General features: G+C 43.3%; 1 protein-coding gene across 1 annotated transcript in view; it reads left to right on the forward strand.

Moving 5' to 3' along the window:
* Positions 1 to 19036, forward strand: part of LOC121575297 (dual serine/threonine and tyrosine protein kinase) — a 47869-nt gene extending 28833 nt beyond the window's left edge. The window contains exons 9-14 of the mRNA XM_041888287.2: positions 3972 to 4128; positions 15041 to 15173; positions 15294 to 15407; positions 17836 to 17950; positions 18051 to 18185; positions 18404 to 19036. Of these exons, the coding sequence (XP_041744221.2) occupies positions 3972 to 4128; positions 15041 to 15173; positions 15294 to 15407; positions 17836 to 17950; positions 18051 to 18185; positions 18404 to 18591 (842 nt within the window). The 3' untranslated portion in view covers positions 18592 to 19036. The remainder of the gene's footprint in view (positions 1 to 3971; positions 4129 to 15040; positions 15174 to 15293; positions 15408 to 17835; positions 17951 to 18050; positions 18186 to 18403) is intronic.
* Positions 19037 to 20263: the final 1227 nt, after the last annotated feature.

A 20263-nucleotide genomic window follows, 5' to 3' on the forward strand; every position in this document is an offset into this window, starting at 1 on the left:
ATATTTTGTAATGGGATTTTTTTTCTTTTTTCTCCCGGACAATTTTTTGATCAGCCAAGAAACGGAAACCCTGACGCGCGCACACACAGTGTACAAAACATTAGGAACACCTGCTCTTTCCATGACAGACTGACAAGGTGAATCCAGGTGAAAGTTATGATCCCTTATTGATGTCACCTGTTAAATCCACTTCAATCAGTGTAGATGAAGGGGAGGAGACAGGTTAAATAATCATTTTAAAGCCTTGAGTCAATTGAGACATGGATTGTGTACATGTGCCATTCAGAGGGTGAATGGGAAGACAAAATAATTGTGCCTTTTGAACGGGGTATGGTAGTAGGTGCCTGGCGCATCGGTTTGAGTGTCAACAACTGCAACGCTGCTGGGTTTTCACACTCAATAGTTTCCCGTGTGTATCAAGAATGGTTCACCACCCAAAGGACATCCAGCCAACTTGACACAACTGTGGAAAAAAGCTTTCGACACCTTATAGTCCATTCCCCGAAGAGCAAAAGGGGGTGCAAGTCGGTCCCCTGTAGCTCAGTTGGTAGAGCATGGCGCTTGTAACGCCAGGGTTGTGGGTTCGTTTCCCACGGGGGGCCAGTATGAAAATGTATGCACTCACTTAACTGTAAGTCGCTCTGGATAAGAGCGTCTGCTAAATGACTAAAATGTAAGTCAATACTAGTAAGGTGTTCCTAATGTTTTGTACACTCAGTGTGTGTATATACAGTACCAGTCAGAAGTTTGGACACCTACTCATTCCAGGGTGTTTCTTTATTTTGACTACTTTCTACATTGTAGAATAATAGTGAAGACATAAACTATGAAATATCACATCTGGAATCATGTAGTAACCAAAAAAGTGTTAAACAAATCAAAATATATATTTTATATTTGAGATTCTTCAAAGTAGCCACCCTTTGCCTTGATGACAGCTTTGCACACTTGGCATTCTCTCAACCAGCTTCCTGAGGTAGTCACCTGGAATGGATTTCAATTAACAGGTGTGCCTTGTTATAAGTTAACTTGTGGAATTTCTTTCCTTCTTAATGCTTTTGAGCCAATCAGTTGTGTTGTGACAAGGTAGGGGTGGTATACAGAAGATAGCCCTATTTGGTAAAAGACCAAGTCCATATTATGGCAAGAACAGCTCATATTAGCAAAGAGAAATGACAGTCCATCATTACTTTAAGACATGAAGGTCAGTCAATCCGGAAAATGTGCAGTTGCAAAAACCATCAAGCGCTATGATGAAACTGGCTCTTATGAGGACTACGACAGGAAAGGAAGACCCAGAGTTACCTCTGCTGCAGAGGATAAGTTCATTAGTTACCAGCCTCAGAAATTGCAGCCCAAATAAATGCATTACAGAGTTCAAGTAACAGACACATCTCAAGACTGTGTGAATCAGGCCTTCATGGTCGAATTGCTGCAAAGAAATCACTACTAAAGGATCAAGAAGAGACTTGCTTGGGCCAAGAAACACGAGCAATGGACATTAGACCGGTGGAAATCTGTCCTTTGGTCCGAGGAGTCCAAATTTGAGATTGTTGGTTCCAACTGCTGTGTCTTTGTGAGACGCAGAGTAGGTAAACAGAAGATCTCCGCATGTGTGGTTCCCACCGTGAAGTATGGAAGAGGAGGTGTGGGGGTGCTTTGCTGGTTACACTGTCTGTGATTTATTTAGAATTCAAGGCACACTTAACCAGCATGGCTACCACCGCATTCTGCAGCGATACGCCATCCCATCTGGTTTGCGCTTAGTGGGACTATCATTTGTTTTTCAGCAGGACAATGACCCAACACACCTTCAGGCTGTGTAAGGGCTATTTGACCAAGAAGGAGAGTGATGAAGTGCTGCATCAGATAACCTGGCCTCCACAATCACCCGACCTTAACCCAGTTGAGATGGTTTGGGATGAGTTGGACCGCAGAGTGAAGAAAATGCAGCCAACAAGTGCTCAGCATATGTGGGAACTCCTTCAAGACTGTTGGAAAAGCATTCCAGGTGAAGCTGGTTGAGAGAATGCCAAGAGTGTGCAAAGCTGTCATCAAGGCAAAGGGTGGCTACTTTGAAGAATCTCAAATCTAAAATATATATTTTGATTTGTTTAACACTTTTTTAGTTACTACATGATTCCAGATGTGTTATTTCATAGTTTGTCTTCACTATTATTCTACAATGTAGAAAATAGTAAAAATAAAGAATAACCCTGGAATGAGTAGGTGTGTCCAAATACATTCGGAATGTATTCAGACCCATCGACCTTTTCCACATTTAGTTACATTACAGCCTTTTTCTAAAATTGATTAAATTGTGTTCCCCCCCTCAATCTACACACAATACCCATATTGAAAAGGAAAAACAGATTTTTAGAAATGTTTGCAAATGTATTAAAAATAATAATAACTGAAATGTACATAAGTATTCAGACCCTTTACTCAGTACTTTGATAAATAACCTTTTGCAGCGATTGCAGCCTTGAGTCTTCTTGGGTATGACGCTACAAGCTTGGCACACCTGTATTTGGGGAGTTTCTCCCATTTCTTCTCTGCAGATCCTATCAAGATCTGTCAGGCTGGATGGGGAGCGTCGCTGCACAGCTATTTTCAGGTCTCTCCAGTGATGTTCGATCGTGTTCAAGTCCGGGCTCTGGCTGGGCCACTCAAGGACATTCAGAGACTTGTCCCGAAGCCACTCCTGCGTTGTTTTGGCTGTTTGCTTAGGGTCGTTGGCAGGTGAACCTTCGCCCCAGTCTGAGGTCATGAGTGGTCGTTAGCAGGTTTTCATAAAGGATTTCTCTGTACTTTGCTCCTTTCATCTTTGCCTCGATCCTGACTAGTCTCCCTGCCGTTGAAAAACATCCCCACAGCATGATGCTGCCACCACCGTGCTTCACCGTAGGGATGGTGCCAGGTTTCCTCCAGACGTGACGCTTGGCATTCAGGCCAAAGAGAAACAATATTGGTTTCATCAGACCAGAGAATCTTGTTTCTCATGGTCTGAGAGTCCTTTAGGTGCCTTTTGGCAAACTCCAAGTGTGCTGGCATGTGCCTTTACTGAGGAGTGACTTCCGTCTGGCCACTACCATAAAGGCCAGATTTGTGGAGTGCTGCAGAGATGGTTGTCCTTCTGGAAGGTTCTCCAATCTCCACAAAGGAACTCTGGAGCTCTGTAAGAGTGACCATCGGGTTCTTGGTCACCTCCCTGACCAAGGCCCTTCTCCCCTGATTGCTCAGTTTGGCCAGGCAGCCAGCATTACGAAGAGTCTTGGTGGTTCCAAACTTCTTCCATTTAAGAATGATGGAGGCCACTGTGTTCTTGGGGACCTTCAATGCTGCAGAAATGTTTTGGTACCCTTCCTCAGATCTGTGCCTCGACACAATCCTGTCTTGGAGCTCTACGGACAATTCCTTCGACATCATGGCTTGTGTTTGCTCTGACATGCACTGTCAACTGTGGGACCTTATATAGACAGGTGTGTTCCTTTCCAAATCATGTCCAATCAATTGAATTTACCACAGGTGGACTTCAATCAAGTTGTAGAAACATCTCAAGGATGATCAATGGAAACAGGATGCACCTGAGCTCAATTTCGAGTGTCATTACAAAGGGTCTGAATACTTATGTAAATACGTTTTTTTTTATACATTTCCAAAAAATTCTAAAAACCTGTTTTTGCTTTGGCATTATGGGTTATTTTGTGTAGATTGATTAAAAATATATAAAATCTCAATTTTAGAACAAGGCTGTGACGTAACAAAATGTGGAAAAAGTCAAGGGGTCTGGATACTTTTCGAATGCACTGTAAATATACATACACACACAACCTGCTCTTTCTACTGGGTTCTGGCACTAACAGCATACACTCTGCCAGGGCTCTCCTCTCTCACATGCTGAAATGTCCTAGAACGCATGCCAATCACAATAAAACAAATCTCTGTATGTTTCTTCGTCTTTCTGGCAGGCAAGCCCAAGCTTGGCCGAGAGCTGGGGCGGGGTCAGTATGGAGTGGTCTATCTGTGTGACAGCTGGGGGGGACGCTACCCCTGCGCTCTGAAGTCTGTGGTACCGCCCGACGACAAGCACTGGAACGATTTGGCTCTAGAGTTTCACTACACCAGGTGAGACGGCCCAGCCAGCGGAGAGGGAAGGTTTAAAGACGACCTGCTGCTTTGGCATGTCATATATGGCCACACCTGTGCCATGGATTTCAGCCATACCCTTTCAGTTTTCAGTTTCAACCATAGTTTATGTCCTAGCATTTCAATACAGCACACCTTTAAACTGACACCTGAGGTAGTAAAAAAAGTGTACTTATTTTGCTGTATTAAAATTGGTCTATACTCAAGTGAAAAGTAGTCCTCCAATAACAAAGAATGGTGTGACTCATTTGTCATCAACTAAACTCGTCTTTATTGGTGGTGACAGCTCTTTGTATAGCGTATGAACTCGTAAAACCGCCACACCCTCTAGGACACGCAATGGGCTCATTTGAGTAGTAAGGCGAAAGCAACCGACTGTAGACGAACGTCGAGGAGTGAAGTCGGGGGAGGTGCATCTGCGACAGCCGAAAGTCTGACACGGATGTGGTTTTCCAACATCCAGGCTCAGTGCCATATGGCAGTGTTGCAATTGTTTATTAACATTTTTCTTTGTAATATCGAGAAAAAAAACATGTCTCCAACCCCCGTATCACACACTCACAAACTGCACATAAACTCAGCAAAAAAAGAAACGTCCCTTTTTCAGGACCCTGTCTTTCAAAGATAATTTGTAAAAATCCAAATAACTTCACAGATCTTCATTGTAAAGGGTTTAAACATTGTTTCCCATGCTTGTTCAATGAACCATAAACAATTAATGAACATGCACCTGTGGAACGGTCGTTAAGACAGTAACAGCTTACAGACGGTAGGCAATTAAGGTCACAGTTATGAAAACTTAGGACACTAAAGAGACCTTTCTGCTGACTCTGAAAAACACCAAAAGAAAGATGCCCAGGGTCCCTGCTCATCTGCGTGAACGTGCCTTAGGCATGCTGCAAGGCGGCATGAGGACTGCAGATGTGGCCAGGGCAATAAATTGCAATGTCCGTACTGTGAGACGCCTAAGACGGTGCTACAGGGAGACAGGACAGACAGCTGATCGTCCTCACGGTGGCAGACCACGTGTAACAACACCTGCACAGGATCGGTACATCCGAACATCACACCTGCGGGACAGGTACAGGATGGCAACAACAACTGCCCGAGTTACACCAGGAATGCACAATCCCTCCATCAGTGCTCAGACTGTCCGCAATAGGCTGAGAGAGGCTGGACTGAGGGCTTGTAGGCCTGTTGTAAGGCAGGTCATCACCGGCAACAACGTCGCCTATGGGCACAAACCCACCGTCGCTGGACCAGACAGGACTGGCAAAAAGTGCTCTTCACTGACGAGTCGCAGTTTTGTCTCACCAGGGGTGATGGTCGGATTCGCGTTTATCGTCGAAGGAATGAGTGTTACACCGAGGCCTGTACTCTGGAGCGGGATCGAGGTGGAGGGTCCGTCATGGTCTGGGGCGGTGTGTCACAGCATCATCGGACTGAGCTTGTTGTCATTGCAGGCAATCTCAACGCTGTGAGTTACAGGGAAGACATCCTCCTCCCTCATGTGGTACCCTTCCGGCAGGCTCATCCTGACATGACCCTCCAGCATGACAATGCCACCAGCCATACTGCTCGTTCTGTGCGTGATTTCCTGCAAGACAAGAATGTCAGTGTTCTGCCATGGCCAGCGAAGAGCCCGGATCTTAATCCCATTGAGCATGTATGAGACCTGTTGGATCGGAGGGTGAGGGCTAGGGCCAGTCCCACCAGAAATGTCCGGGAACTTGCAGGGGCCTTGGTGGAAGAGTGGGGTAACATCTCACAGCAAGAACTGGCAGATCTGGTGCAGTCCATGAGGAGGAGATGCACTGCAGTACTTAATGCAGCTGGTGGCCACACCAGATACTGATTGTTACTTTTGATTTTGACCCCCCCCTTTGTTCAGGGACACATTATTCAATTTCTGTTAGTCACATGTCTGTGGAATTTGTTCAGTTTGTCTCAGTTGTCATACACATGTTAAGTTTGCTGAAAATAAACGCAGATGACAGTGAGAGGACGTTTCTTTTGCTGAGTTTATATGTGTATATTGTACTATCAATTGGTGAGAAAGAGACTCAAATATCACATTCAATTCATTCAATTGTGGTCCTCTGTAGCTCAATTGGTAGAGCATGGCGCTTGTAACGCCAGGGTAGTGGGTTCGATCCCCGGGACCACCCATACGTAAAAATGTATGCACGCATGACTGTAAGTCGCTTTGGATAAAAGCGTCTGCTAAATGGCATATTATATTACATATCCACTGTATACATGAATCGCGGCAAAGTTGGTTCCTGTTTCAGTCACGTCTTTGGTCAAGTTCTTGTGGGTTAAACAAAAACACCCTAATGATTGGTTGACAATAGAGCCTCCCACAATGCAGGTGATGACTTCAAGATGAAGTTGGTGAAGAGCAGCTGCAGAAATTTGCAGTCAACTTCATGACCTTTTGATCACAGGGTTTTTGTAAAGTTAATGCAGTTGTCATGTAGGTGCAAGTTCAGCGGCGTGCTGCACTACAAGTCCCAGCAAGCACTGCCAACGTGCTGCGTGCCAAACCGCAGTGTGTTGGAGTCATGGGTAACTGCATACATGGAGTGTCTGAAAGTGGGCGTGTCAGCAAGTGGGTGTATGGAAAGCGAATCAGCTAATTTGTTGCCACTCAAGACCGTTTTGCGTGGCAGATTGGACTGCACAATGAGTCTGACAACTGTAGCATTTTAGCTTTTCCTAACCTTAACCCATTTGCCTAACCCGCCATGTTAATATTCCTAACCTGCTAGGCATTTAAGCTAAACCTAACCCTAAGCCTTTTCCTAACCTTAACCTCATTCTCCTAACTTGCCACATTCATATTCCTAACCTGCTACTAATTTTACCTAAGCCTTTTCCTAACCTTGACCTCATGCTCCTAACCTGCTACGTTAATGATCCTAACCTGCTACGTTAGTTCTCTTAACCTGTTATGTAAACATTAAGCTGACCAGAGGTGCACCTGGCTATGGCCGGTCTAACCAATAATGGAGCGCTGATGTTACACCCATAGCTGTTGATCCATCCACTTCTTTTGCAACGCCCACTTTTGAACACTCCCAAGTATGCAGTTACCCATACTTGGTGCATTGCCACACACACGCACTCCTCCATTACCGTTCTCCTGGCAGCAGGATATTATGCTGGCAGCGTGATTTCATAATAAGGGTCCCCGTACAAAGACATGCTAAACTCTATTGCAGTACAACTGTTTTTTCACAGCATTGCAACCATCTTTTAAAAAATAAATGGATAATTTGACTTATTCTTAAAATTGTATTATTTATACCAGCATTTATTTGGAAAGTTTACACCAATATTGGTATGTTGAAAGCTATTGTGTAGGCTATATGTAAAGATATACAGTTTTAATAAAATACAAATAAATGCAGTTGGAATTACTCAGAGTACAAAACTTCAATTGGTCTATTTTGCTGGGCAACTAGAGCTGGCCGCCCGGCCAAAATGAGCAAACGGGGGAGAAGGGCCTTGGTCAGGGAGGTGACCAAGAACCCAATGGTCACTCTGACAGAGCTCCAGAGTTCCTCTGTAGAGATGGGAGAACCTTCCAGAAGGACAACTATCTCTGCAGCACTCCACCAATCAGGTATTTTATGGTAGTGGCCAGACGGAAGCCATTCCTCAGTTAAAGGCACATGACAGCCCACTTGGAGTTTGCAAAAAGGCACCTAAAGGACTCTGACCATGAGAAACAAGATTCTCTGGTCTGATGAAACCAAGATTGAACTCTTTGGCCTGAATGCCAAGCGTCACGTCTGGAGGAAACCTGGCACCATCCCTACGGTGAAGCATGGTGGTGGCAGCATCATACTGTGGGGATGTTTTTCAGCGGCATGGACTGGGAGTCTAGTCAGGATGGGGCCAGAGGAGATGGTTACCGTTTTACGGCCCGTAACCAATTGTGCTATGATGTGTTTTTTGGGGTTATTTGTAATGTATTCTGTAGATAATGTTTCTGCCACCGTCTCATATGACCAAAAAGAGCTTCTGGATATCAGGACAACGATTACTCAACTCGTATTGGACGAAGATTTTTTCTTCAACGAGTCGGACGCAAAGGATATTCTACGGACACCCGACAAGGCCCAAATCTCAGTCATTCGCATGAGAAAGAGACGGAGATATCGTGGACATAGGTTGGGGTGCCTTGTAAGGATCCGACGGTGAGCGAGTAATCTGCCTCTTCCATCAGTACTATTAGCCAATGTACAATCATTGGAAAACAAAATGGACGACCTAAGATCAAGGATATCCTACCAACGGGACATTAAAAACTATATCTTATGTTTCACAGAGTCGTGGCTGAACGACGACATGGATAACATACAGCTGGCGGGATATATGCTACATTGGCAGGATAGAATGGCTGACTCCGGTAAGACAAGGGGTGGCGGTCTGTGTATATTTGTAAACAACAGCTGGTGCACGAAATCTAATACTAAGGAAGTCTCAAGGTTTTGCTCTCCTGAGGTAGAGTATCTCATGATAAGCTGTAGACCACACTATTTACCAAGAGTTTTCTTCTATATTTTTCATAGCTTACTATTTACCACCACAAACCGATGCTGGCACTAAGATTGCACTCAATGAGCTGTATAAGGCCATAAGCAAACAGAGGCAGCGCTCCTAGTGTCCGGGGACTTTAATGCAGGGAAACTTAAATCCGTTCTACCTAATTTCTACCAGCATGTTAAATGTGCAACCAGAGGAAAAAGAACTCTAGACCACCTTTACGCCACACACAGAGATGCATACAAAGCTCTCCCTCGCCCTCCATTTAGCAAATCTGACCATAATTCTATCCTCCTGATTCCTGCTTACAAGCATAAACTAAAGCAGGAAGCACCAGTGACTCGGTTAATAAGGATGTGGTCAGATGATGCAGAGGCTAAGCTACAGGACTGTTTTGCTAGCATAGACTGGAATATGTTCCGGGATTTTTCCGATGGCATTGAGGAGTACACTAATCAGTCACTGGCTTCATCAATAAGTGCATCGATGACGTCGTTCCCACAGTGACCGTACATACAGTGGGGGAAAAAAGTATTTAGTCAGCCACCAATTGTGCAGGTTCTCCCACTTAAAAAGATGAGAGGCCTGTAATTTTCATCATAGGTACACGTCAACTATGACAGACAAAATGAGATTTTTTTCTCCAGAAAATCACATTGTAGGATTTTTTATGGATTTATTTGCAAATTATGGTGGAAAATAAGTATTTGGTCAATAACAAAAGTTTCTCAATACTTTGTTATATACCCTTTGTTGGCAATGACACAGGTCAAACGTTTCTGTAAGTCTTCACAAGGTTTTCACACACTGTTGCAGGTATTTTGGCCCATTCCTCCATGCAGATCTCATTTTACATTTTAGTCATTTAGCAGACGCTCTTATCCAGAGCGACTTACAGTTAACACATACATTATTTTTATCGAACCCACAACCCTGGCGTTGCAAACGCCATGCTCTACCAACTGAGCTACATCCCCTGCCGGCCATTCCCTCCCCTACCCTGGACGACGCTGGGCCAATTGTGCGCCGCCCCATGGGTCTCCCGGTCGCGGCCGGCTACGACAGAGCCTGGATCCGAACCAGGATTTCTAGTGGCACAGCTAGCACTGCGATGCAGTGCCTTAGACCACTGCGCCACTCGGGAGACTAGAGCAGTGATGTTTTGGGGCTGTCGCTGGGCAACACGGACTTTCAACTCCCTCCAAAGATTTTCTATGGGGTTGAGATCTGGAGACTGGCTAGGCCACTCCAGGACCTTGAAATGCTTCTTACGAAGCCACTCCTTCGTTGCCCGGGCGGTGTGCTTGGGATCATTGTCATGCTGAAAGACCCAGCCACGTTTCATCTTCAATGTCCTTGCTGATGGAAGGAGGTTTTCACTCAAAATCTCACGATACATGGCCCCATTCATTCTTTCCTTTACACGGATCAGTCGTCCTGGTCCCTTTGCAGAAAAACAGCCCCAAAGCATGATGTTTCCACCCCCATGCTTCACAGTAGGTATGGTGTTATTTGGCTGCAACTCAGCATTCTTTGTCCTCCAAACACGACAAGTTTAGTTTTTACCAAAAAGTTATATTTTGGTTTCATCTGACCATATGACATTCTCCCAATCCTCTTCTGGATCATCCAAATGCACTCTAGCAAACTTCAGACGGGCCTGGACATGTACTGGCTTAAGCAGGGGGACACGTCTGGCACTGCAGGATTTGAGTCCCTGGCGGCATAGTGTGTTACTGATGGTAGGCTTTGTTACTTTGGTCCCAGCTCTCTGCAGGTCATTCACTAGGTCCCCCCCGTGTGGTTCTGGGATTTTTGCTCACCGTTCTTGTGATCATTTTGACCCCACGGGGTGAGATCTTGCGTGGAGCCCCAGATCGAGGGAGATTATCAGTGGTCTTGTATGTCTTCCATTTCCTAATAATTGCTCCCACAGTTGATTTCTTCAAACCAAGCTGCTTACCTATTGCAGATTCAGTCTTCCCAGCCTGGTGCAGGTCTACAATTTTGTTTCTGGTGTCCTTTGACAGCTGTTTGGTCTTGGCCATAGTGCAAACGCCATGCTCTACCAACTGAGCTATATCCCCGCCGGCCATTCCCTCCCATACCCTGGACGAATTGTGTGCCGCCCCATGGGTCTCCCGGTCACGGCCGGCTACGACAGAGCCTGGATTTGAACCAGGATCTCTAGTGGCACAGCTAGCACTGTGATGCAGTGCCTTAGACCACTGCGCCACTCGGGAGACCATCTGGATGATCCAGAGGAGGAATGGGAGAAGGTCATGTGGTCTGATGAGACAAAAATAGAGCTTTTTGGTCTAAACTTTAAATCTTTGACCTGAATGCCAAGCGTCACGTCTGGAAGAAACTTGGCACCATCACTAGGGTGAAGAATGGTGGTGGCAGCATAATCCTGTGCAGATGTTTTTCAGTGGCAGGGACTGGGAGACTAGTCAGGATCGAGGGAAAGATGAACGGAGCAAAGTACAGAGATCCTTAATGAAAACCTGCTCCAGAGCGCTCAGGACCACAGACTGGGGCAAAGGTTCACCTTCCAACAGGACAACGACCCTAAGCACACAGCCAAGACAATGCAGGAGTGGCTTCGGGACAAGTCTCTGTCCTTGAGTGGCCCAGCCAGAGCCCGTACTTGAACCCGATCAAACATCACTGGAGAGACCTGAAAATAGCTGTGCAGCGACGCTCCCCATCCAGCTTGAGAGGATCTGCAGAGAATGGGAGAAACTCCCCAAATACAGGTGTGCCAAGCTTGTAGCGTCATACCCAAGGAGACTCACTGCCAAAGGTGCTTCAATACGTACTGAGTAAAGGGTCTGAACACTTATGTAAATGTGATATTTCAGTTGTTTTTATTTTATACATTTACAAAAATGTCAACCTGTTTTTGCTTTGTTATTATGGGGTATTGGGGGGGGGGATAAGTCCCATTTTATAGCATGCGGTGGAGGGAAAGTGCACACGCCATAATCCTAGGCTTAACAAGTCACATACGTTGCATGGAGTCACTGTGTGCAATAATAGTTTTTAATATGATTTTTGAATGACTATCTCATCTCTGTACCCCACACATACAATTATCTGTAAGGTTGCTCAGTCGAGCAGTGAATTTCAAACACAGATTCAACCACAAAGACCAGGGAGGTTTTCCAATGCCTCGCAAAGAAGGGCACCTACAGTGAGGGGAAAAAAGTATTTGATCCCTTGCTGATTTTGTAAGTTTGCCCACTGACAAAGACATGATCAGTCTATAATTTTAATGGTAGGTTTATTTGAACAGTGAGAGACAGAATATCAACAAAAAAATCCAGAAAAACGCATGTCAAAAATGTTATAAATTGATTTGCATTTTAATGAGGGAAATAAGTATTTGACCCCTCTACAAAACATGACTTAGTACTTGGTGGCAAAACCCTTGTTGGCAATCAGAGGTCAGACGTTTCTTGTAGTTGGCCACCAGGTTTGCACACATCTCAGGAGGGATTTTGTTCCACTCCTCTTTGCAGATTTTCTCCAAGTCATTAAGGTTTCGAGGCTGGCGTTTGGCAACTCGAACCTTCAGCTCCCTCCACAGATTTTCTATGGGATTAAGGTCTGGAGACTGGCTAGGCCACTCCAGGACCATAATGTGCTTCTTCTTGAGCCACTCCTTTGTTGCCTTGGCCGTGTGTTTTGGGTCATTTTCATGCTGGAATACCCATCCACGACCCATTTTCAATGCCCTGGCTGAGGGAAGGAGGTTCTCACCCAAGATTTGACGGTACATGGCCCCGTCCATCGTCCCTTTGATGCGGTGAAGTTGTCCTGTCCCCTTAGCAGAAAAACACCCCCAAAGCATAATGTTTCCACCTCCATGTTTGACGGTGGGGATAGTGTTCTTGGGGTCGTAGGCAGCATTCCTCCTCCTCCAAACGCACGCTCGATTTTGGTCTCATCTGACCACAACAGTTCTCCACTGAATCATTCAGATGTTCATTGGCAAACTTCAGATGGCCCTGTATATGTGCTTTCTTGAGCAGGGGGACATTGCGGACGCTGCAGGATTTCAGTCCTTCACGGCGTAGTGTGTTACCAATTGTTTTCTTGGTGACTATGGTCCCAGCTGCCTTGAGATCATTGACAAGATCCTCCCGTGTAGTTCTGGGCTGATTCCTCACCGTTCTCATGATCATTGCAACTCCACGAGGTGAGATCTTGCATGAAGCCCCAGGCCGAGGGAGATTGACAGTTCTTTTGTGTTTCTTCCATTTGCGAATAATCGCACCAACTGTTGTCACCTTCTCACCAAGCTGCTTAGCGATGGTCTTGTAGCCCATTCCAGCCTTGTGTAGGTCTAAAATCTTGTCCCTGACATCCTTGGAGAGCTCTTTGGTCTTGGCCACGGTGGAGAGTTTGGAATCTGATTGATTGATTGCTTCTGTGGACAGGTCTTTTTATACAGGTAACAAGCTTAGATTAGGAGCACTCCCTTTAAGAGTGTGCTCCTAATCTCAGCTCGTAACCTGTATAAAAGACACCTGGGAGCCAGAAATCTTTCTGATTGAGAGGGGGTCAAATACTTATTTCCCTCATTAAAATGCTAATCAATTTATAACATTTTTGACATGCGTTTTTCTGGATTTTTGTTTTGTTATTCTGTCTCTCACTGTTCTAATAAACCTACCATTAAAATTATAGACTGATCATTTCTTTGTCAGTGGGAAAACGTACAAAATCAGCAGGGGATCAAATACTTTTTTCCCTCACTGTAACGGTAGATGGGTAAACATTTAAAAAGCAGACATTGAATATCCCTTTGAGCATGGTGAAGTTATTAATTACACTTTGGATGGTGAATCAAATACACCCAGTCACTACAAAGATACAGGCATCCTTCCTAACTCAGTTGCCTTAGAGTAAGGAAACTGCTCAAGGATTTCACCATGAGGCCAATGGTGACTTTAAAACGGTTATAGTTTAATGGCTGTGATTGATGCATAAAGGAAATGGCATACTGGGTCAATTCCCACAACGACTAAGAGCCTTTAAAGGCTCAACTTCTCCACTGTTTTGGTGCCCTGGCTAGCACTGAAGCAAACCCGTGCAGATACTGTGTGAGAGCAAAGTGTTGCATCTCGCTCATCTCAATATATCCAGTGCTGCTCGTGGCAACGTCATTTCACTGAGTCTACATTTAATTTCATATAACTTAAGCCGATCACTGTGTAGTTTAATGGTTTACCTGCTATTAAAATGCACTATGCAGAAACTGCTCCGCCATTTCCTGGTTGCTAAATTTCAAATAGTTCGCTAATTTCAGTTTTTGACAAAACAAGTATAGTGTAGATCATTATTGTACCATCTAAACCGCCATGAAATATATTTTCAATAACCAAAAATATTGTTTTGAAGCTGGTGTACAAAACCGAAAGTAAAATACGCAAAAACTAAACTTAACGGGAAGCATAGAAATAGCGCACATAGAACAGATCTACCGCTTTTTAGACTTGCTTTCAATGAGAATTGAATATAACACTCATTTCTATGTGAATTTGGTCGGGTCACCCAAGAATTACATATTGCAGCTTTAATGGACTTATAAATTAATTGTATGTACCCATTGATTCTTGAAGAATATAACTTATACATGTCTCATGAGCTTATTAGTTCAACTGTAGTACCCTATTAGAACCCATTAATATATATATATATATATATATATATATATATATATGCTTGTTTTACTCAGTTTGTTTAATTTTTTTTGTTTACAATCACTATATGGCCTCAAGACATGGTTAAAACTATAATTTTGATATCATGGATGGTCAGTCCTTGCATCTATAGCTCTGTCTATAAACTTTTTTGAGAGGTTATATTTCTCCAGCCCATCCCTCAGCTTAGTACCGAACTAAGGGCGGGGAGACCGCTTTGTTGTTTCTACCGCTTTGTTATTGTTTCTACGGCTTTGTTATTGTTTCTACGGCTTTGTTATTGTTTCTACGGCTTTGTTATTGTTTCTACGGCTTTGTTATTGTTTCTACGGCTTTGTTATTGTTTCTACGGCTTTATTGACACCTTTAAAGCTCAGTTCATGGAGAAGTAACAACTCATGTGGCCAGATTCCAGTGTTGGAACTGGGACTGGTCTGCCCCCCTGTGGCTGTCAAAGTATTTCATACACCATGCTGCTGGAAAGGAAAAGTCGTGGTGCTGTATGTGTGTGCTAGTGAGCACTGTAAAAAGATTAGGAAACCGCATTTCCACAAGAGGGTAGGATGTAGTAATATGAAGATTGAAGACCTTATTTCTCCTACCTTCTCTATTGTGTATGGCTGCAGGTCCCTCCCTAAACATGAGCGTCTGGTGGATCTCCACGGCTCAGTGATTGACCACACGTACGGTGGGGGCTCCAGCATCGCTGTGCTGCTCATAATGGAGAGGCTTCACAGAGACCTCTACACAGGCCTGAAGGTAACCAGCAGACTCACATATCTACCATGTACTCTAATATAACTCTTCTAGCACAGGTCTACCTGATCCCATGCCTCAGTCTCTCCTTTTCCTCTCTCTCTCTCTCGCCCTCTCTCCCAGGCTGGTTTATCACTAAAGGAGAGACTCCGGATCGCTCTGGACGTGGTGGAAGGCATTCGCTTCCTGCATGGTCAGGGGCTTCTGCACCGAGACATCAAACTAAAGAACGTTCTAGTGAGTGAGGGTTAAAGGTGCTTTCTCCAATTATGCTGAATGTGTAACACTAGTGTGGTTCACCACATTGTCAAATCATATCATTTCAATTGTTTCCATTGATTTAATTTTAGACTTAGTTCTAATGCTGAACTGAGTTCAGCTGTGGTCATGGCTGACTGGCCACAGTAGAAACTCTATTAAGCACCACCCACACCAATGAATTCCTCATTATTTCATCATTCACGTTCCGCCTGTGCTGCTTAATTGGTTATGTAAGAATAGCCCCTCCCTGCCTACACAGTATGATGTTTGGCGGTGGCACGAAATGACTGGGTTTTAATGAATAAACAAGTTGTAGGCGTGTCGAGGTTTGGCCCCTCACTGGCCAATCAGAACATGCTCCATGGCTAAATATGTGGTTGCTTCATATTGTGTATTTACGGTCTTTACGGTCTTCTATGTATTGCGTTCTCATAAACTCAAATTCCAATGTTAGTCCATTATAGCCTAGTTTGTTAAATAGCCTGCCCATATTTGCTAAATATGGTGAACATGTTCTAATTGCATTGCTTCAATATGGAAATACATTGTTAAACATAGGTTAGAGCATTCACACTGATCTAGGGGCTAGGCATACTGTAAATTGCAGTCTGGACATGCCAAACGTAGTCATTAAGCAAGATAACATTCACTAGGCTATTGATAAGGCCTGAAAAGACAGTGTATAATTCTAATCAAATTCTGATAAAAACTAAACAACTTGTTTTAAATAGGCTATGACTAAATATAGTTACAGGCACCATAATTGCTCCTTGTGGGCGTATAATACATACAAGGCAACTTAAAAAGGTTATACATTTTAGTCATTTAGCAGAAGCTCTTATCCAGAGCGACGTACAGTTAGTGCATTCATCTTAAGATTGCTAGGGGGGACAACCACATCACAGTCTTGGTAAGTACATTTTTCATCAAAGTAGCTATCAGCAAAGTCAGCTAGGGAGTTCACGCACATCCAAACATTTCACAGAAGCTGGATAAAGATCCAATATAAAGAGAAAGGGGGAATGTCCACTCACCGTTATACTGCTTGCAAATGTAATGTTTTAAAAACATAATGGAACCATCTTAAAGATCATATTTCCACTTCTCCAGAAATAGCAGACAAAATGTCATTGCATTTGAGCCATGTATTTCTCACCATAAACCCATGGACGTGAATCTTTCTAAGTTTGTTTTTCGTTTAATTTGATTATAAAACAATCAATCTGCTTTTTAAACCAACAACAATATTTGTACGTGTGATTGGGTCAGAAGCATGATATCATGAATCGTTTCTCTTCCATTGCACTGTGTGCTGCAACGTGGTCTCAGAGCATTTCTTATTATTCTGTACGTAAATCCGAGATGCTCCATTTAGTATGATATGTTATGTTTCCATAAAAAAAAAAAGTTTCCTATGGTACCTATTAATTTGTGGATGTCCATCACCCATTTTGTATGATATGTTACGGCTTACAATTCATATTATATGTTACAAATTTGCTAGCTGGCTAACGTTAGCTAGTCTAGGGGTTAGGATTAAGTTTACGAGTTAGGTTAGGGGAAGGGTTAGCTAAAATGTTAAGTAGTTGCAAAGTAGTTGGAAAGTTGCTAATTAGCTAAAATGCTAAAGTTGTCCTTGATGAGATTTGATTCGCGACCTTTGGGCTGCTAGACATTCACATTATACCATCTGTCTTATGCTGCTAGTCATTCACATTATACCATCTGTCTTATGTAACCATACCAAACGTAACATATCGTACTAATTTGACTGTCCCGGATTTACATTTACCATGTTACGTCTAGTCTGAGACCAGGCTGTGTTCACAAGTAGGCTTACATGTCTTTACGTGTAACATTCGCAGGTCTATACAAAATACTTGGCTCGTGTCAATTGTATCGATCCCTGTGTGTGAGGCAGATTATAAAACAAATCTGCTGTTGATATGGCATTATAGGAGGTTTGAATAGTTTGGAGGAGCACACGTCTGGTAATCGGATGAGGAGTGCTCTTTGAAAATGGGGATGGATAGAATACTCGAACAAGCTAAATGAATTATGCCAATTTGTGAATAGTGAAAAAGCATGAGGGCAAAAACCAAAAATATTTAAAAGCACTCTCAGTAGACCATTTAAACCCCCTTTCTTCATAGACTATTTGGCTAATGGCCTGGTTAAAAAGAAGCACCTATGCGATGCTGCTAAACCAGCCTTGATTGAGGGGAGGGTAGGCTATGCTTGGTTTTTGATCAAGTGAAACGAAATCAAGTGACCTTAAGTGTATGCTTTTCTGACTTTGTGTATGACATGAGAAAACAATATTTATGGTCCTGACCTGTCACGTCTTGTACATATCTTGCCAAAAGTGTTCCTAATGTGTTCCGGTCCTCTGGCCCTCCCTCAGTTGGACAAGCAGAACCGGGCCAAGATCACAGACCTGGGCTTCTGTAAGCCAGAGGCCATGATGTCTGGCAGCATCGTAGGAACCCCCATCCACATGGCCCCTGAGCTCTTTACAGGTCAAATATCCTGCTACTCAGTCATAGTATTGCATCATAGACCACCTCTCATTCTAGGCTCTTTGATTTAACCCCAAGTCTGACCTCTCTCTTTCTTCAGGAAAGTATGATAATTCTGTGGATGTCTATGCCTTTGGAATCCTGTTCTGGTATCTCTGCACTGGCTCCGTCAAACTCCCAGAGTCCTTTGAGAAATGCTCCAGCAAGGACCAGTTGTGGAATAATGTTAAAAAAGGTAATGTAGAATTCCAGCTTAAGCAAACCCACAGCTAAAATACTAATTCAAACTGAATATGATCAAGACAAAATAGCTTGTTGTAACATTTGTCTTTTATCCAGGACTTAGTGTGTCTGTGTATTTTTGTGTTTGTGCATGTGTGTGTGTAGTTTGTCTGTTGACTGAATTAGGCTAGAGAGCTGCCAGGGCCTCATTTGTGCCCATGTTGTTTGCAGGCGCGAGGCCTGAGCGGTTGACCGGCTTTGATGAGGAATGCTGGCAGCTGATGGAGGCCTGCTGGAATGGAGACCCTTCCCAGAGGCCCCTGCTCGGCATCGTAGAGCCCAGCCTGCAAAGCATCATGGTACGGCTCTGTAAATGTGGCTCGCATCAGAAGAGCAACAGCCTGGAGGACTCAAACTGACACACTCCGAGAGGACCACAGACTGTTGCAAAGGATTACGGAGAAAAAAAAAACTACTTTTTGTTGTATTTATGGAAAAAGGACCGTGTGCTTCTGGAAGGCCAAGAGAGGAGATGGCCAATATTAAAGAGTGACCAAGACAGTGTTGCTCTTCCTTTACATATACACTATTTAAGATTAACTGAAACCGGGACAAACATGTTCACAAATGTTTATGGATATGTGTTTGTGCAATGTGTATTTGTATAGTGCAAACTCAGTCTAGCATACACTATGCTTTCCTCCATGCTAATTGGTGTTTGGTTATAGGATTGTAACTAGATATAAAACATTTTAAATGTAGTAAAACATATATATTAATTTTAGATTGTATTTAAATTGGTTAAGAGTATTCCTGCATCTATGCAATTCCAACTTTTTTAATAAAATGATTTTGACAAAATAATCAATTGTTTCACTTCATTCTTACATAGGGTTCTGTTTTCAGCATGTTCACAGCTATATGGAATTGTTTTAAAAAGGTCATACTAAGGATAATTTTTCTATTTGATTTAGAATTTTAAGACCCCTTGAAGTATGAAAAAAAATAAAAACATGTATTTTGCCTTACTGCTATTAGCCTATACAAACTCATTGAATAACAGATTCACTGCATGGAACACATAGGTCCCCCCAAAAAAAATCTAAAGGAAGTTTGTTCTGAAGTGTTTATCCTATATCTGAGCAATACAAGAAAGATAAAGCAACATAATGAAAACATTTATTTAACCCCTTATTTTTGTCACTAAACAGACTCCATATATACTTCCATAAATGTTTCCGACTGGTACCGGGGATCTTCAGACGACTCGTGAGGCCTGTCCTAGAGCAAAACAACCGACATGTATGTGTTCGTGTCTCACCTTTACACAGTGTGTAGCCCAAACGGTTCGGACGCTACAGACAGAAATGGCCAGATCAGCTGTACGACCTTCCGACGAGTCCCAAGACGCTTGTGGGGTCGTAGAGCAGAACGTGTTCGTGAGAGTCATCTTTCCATAGATGGGTCATAATAGTTTGTAGGCCAAACCAAACGATTTTGTGAGAACACCGATTTTCGAGATATCTCATGGTCTGACAAACACGGCTCTAGCGCTGTCACCTTTCACCGTAGATGCGGAAGCGTTAGATTGAGACGCATCAAATGCAAAGAAAACATCTCGATCTTAAACTGACAGATGTTGTATTATGCTAATTCGATTTCCGCGAGGGCGCGGACATCGACCTTAGGGTTTTCTAACCTATTATACTGTAGTGTACATGAATGTATTTTATTTGCATTGAATGTTAACTTATCTTTCTAAGATACTGTACAGTATATTGAAGACTACTGTATATACTTCTGTGATCTGGACGTTTTAAAAATTCAAAATCAAATAGCAAAATGATCCTTGGAATTACCTTAAAACAATTCCATATAGCTTAGTAATATTGAGAAAGGTAATCTTAGAAACCTCCTGGTTAGTGTCCCTACACGTTAACATCTTAAATTATCGGAGCATGTACTCTTTCGTCGTCTCCATCTCCGTGTTACTGTAGACTACAAGTAGGGCACCAGCCAGTCACCATCTGATGAAAGAGCTCCATAAGCTTATTGATAGCGTGAAGTGCCAGCTATCCTCCAAGATTGGGG

Source organism: Coregonus clupeaformis, chromosome 10, assembly GCF_020615455.1.
Source record: "Coregonus clupeaformis isolate EN_2021a chromosome 10, ASM2061545v1, whole genome shotgun sequence".
Taxonomy (NCBI): domain Eukaryota; kingdom Metazoa; phylum Chordata; class Actinopteri; order Salmoniformes; family Salmonidae; genus Coregonus; species Coregonus clupeaformis.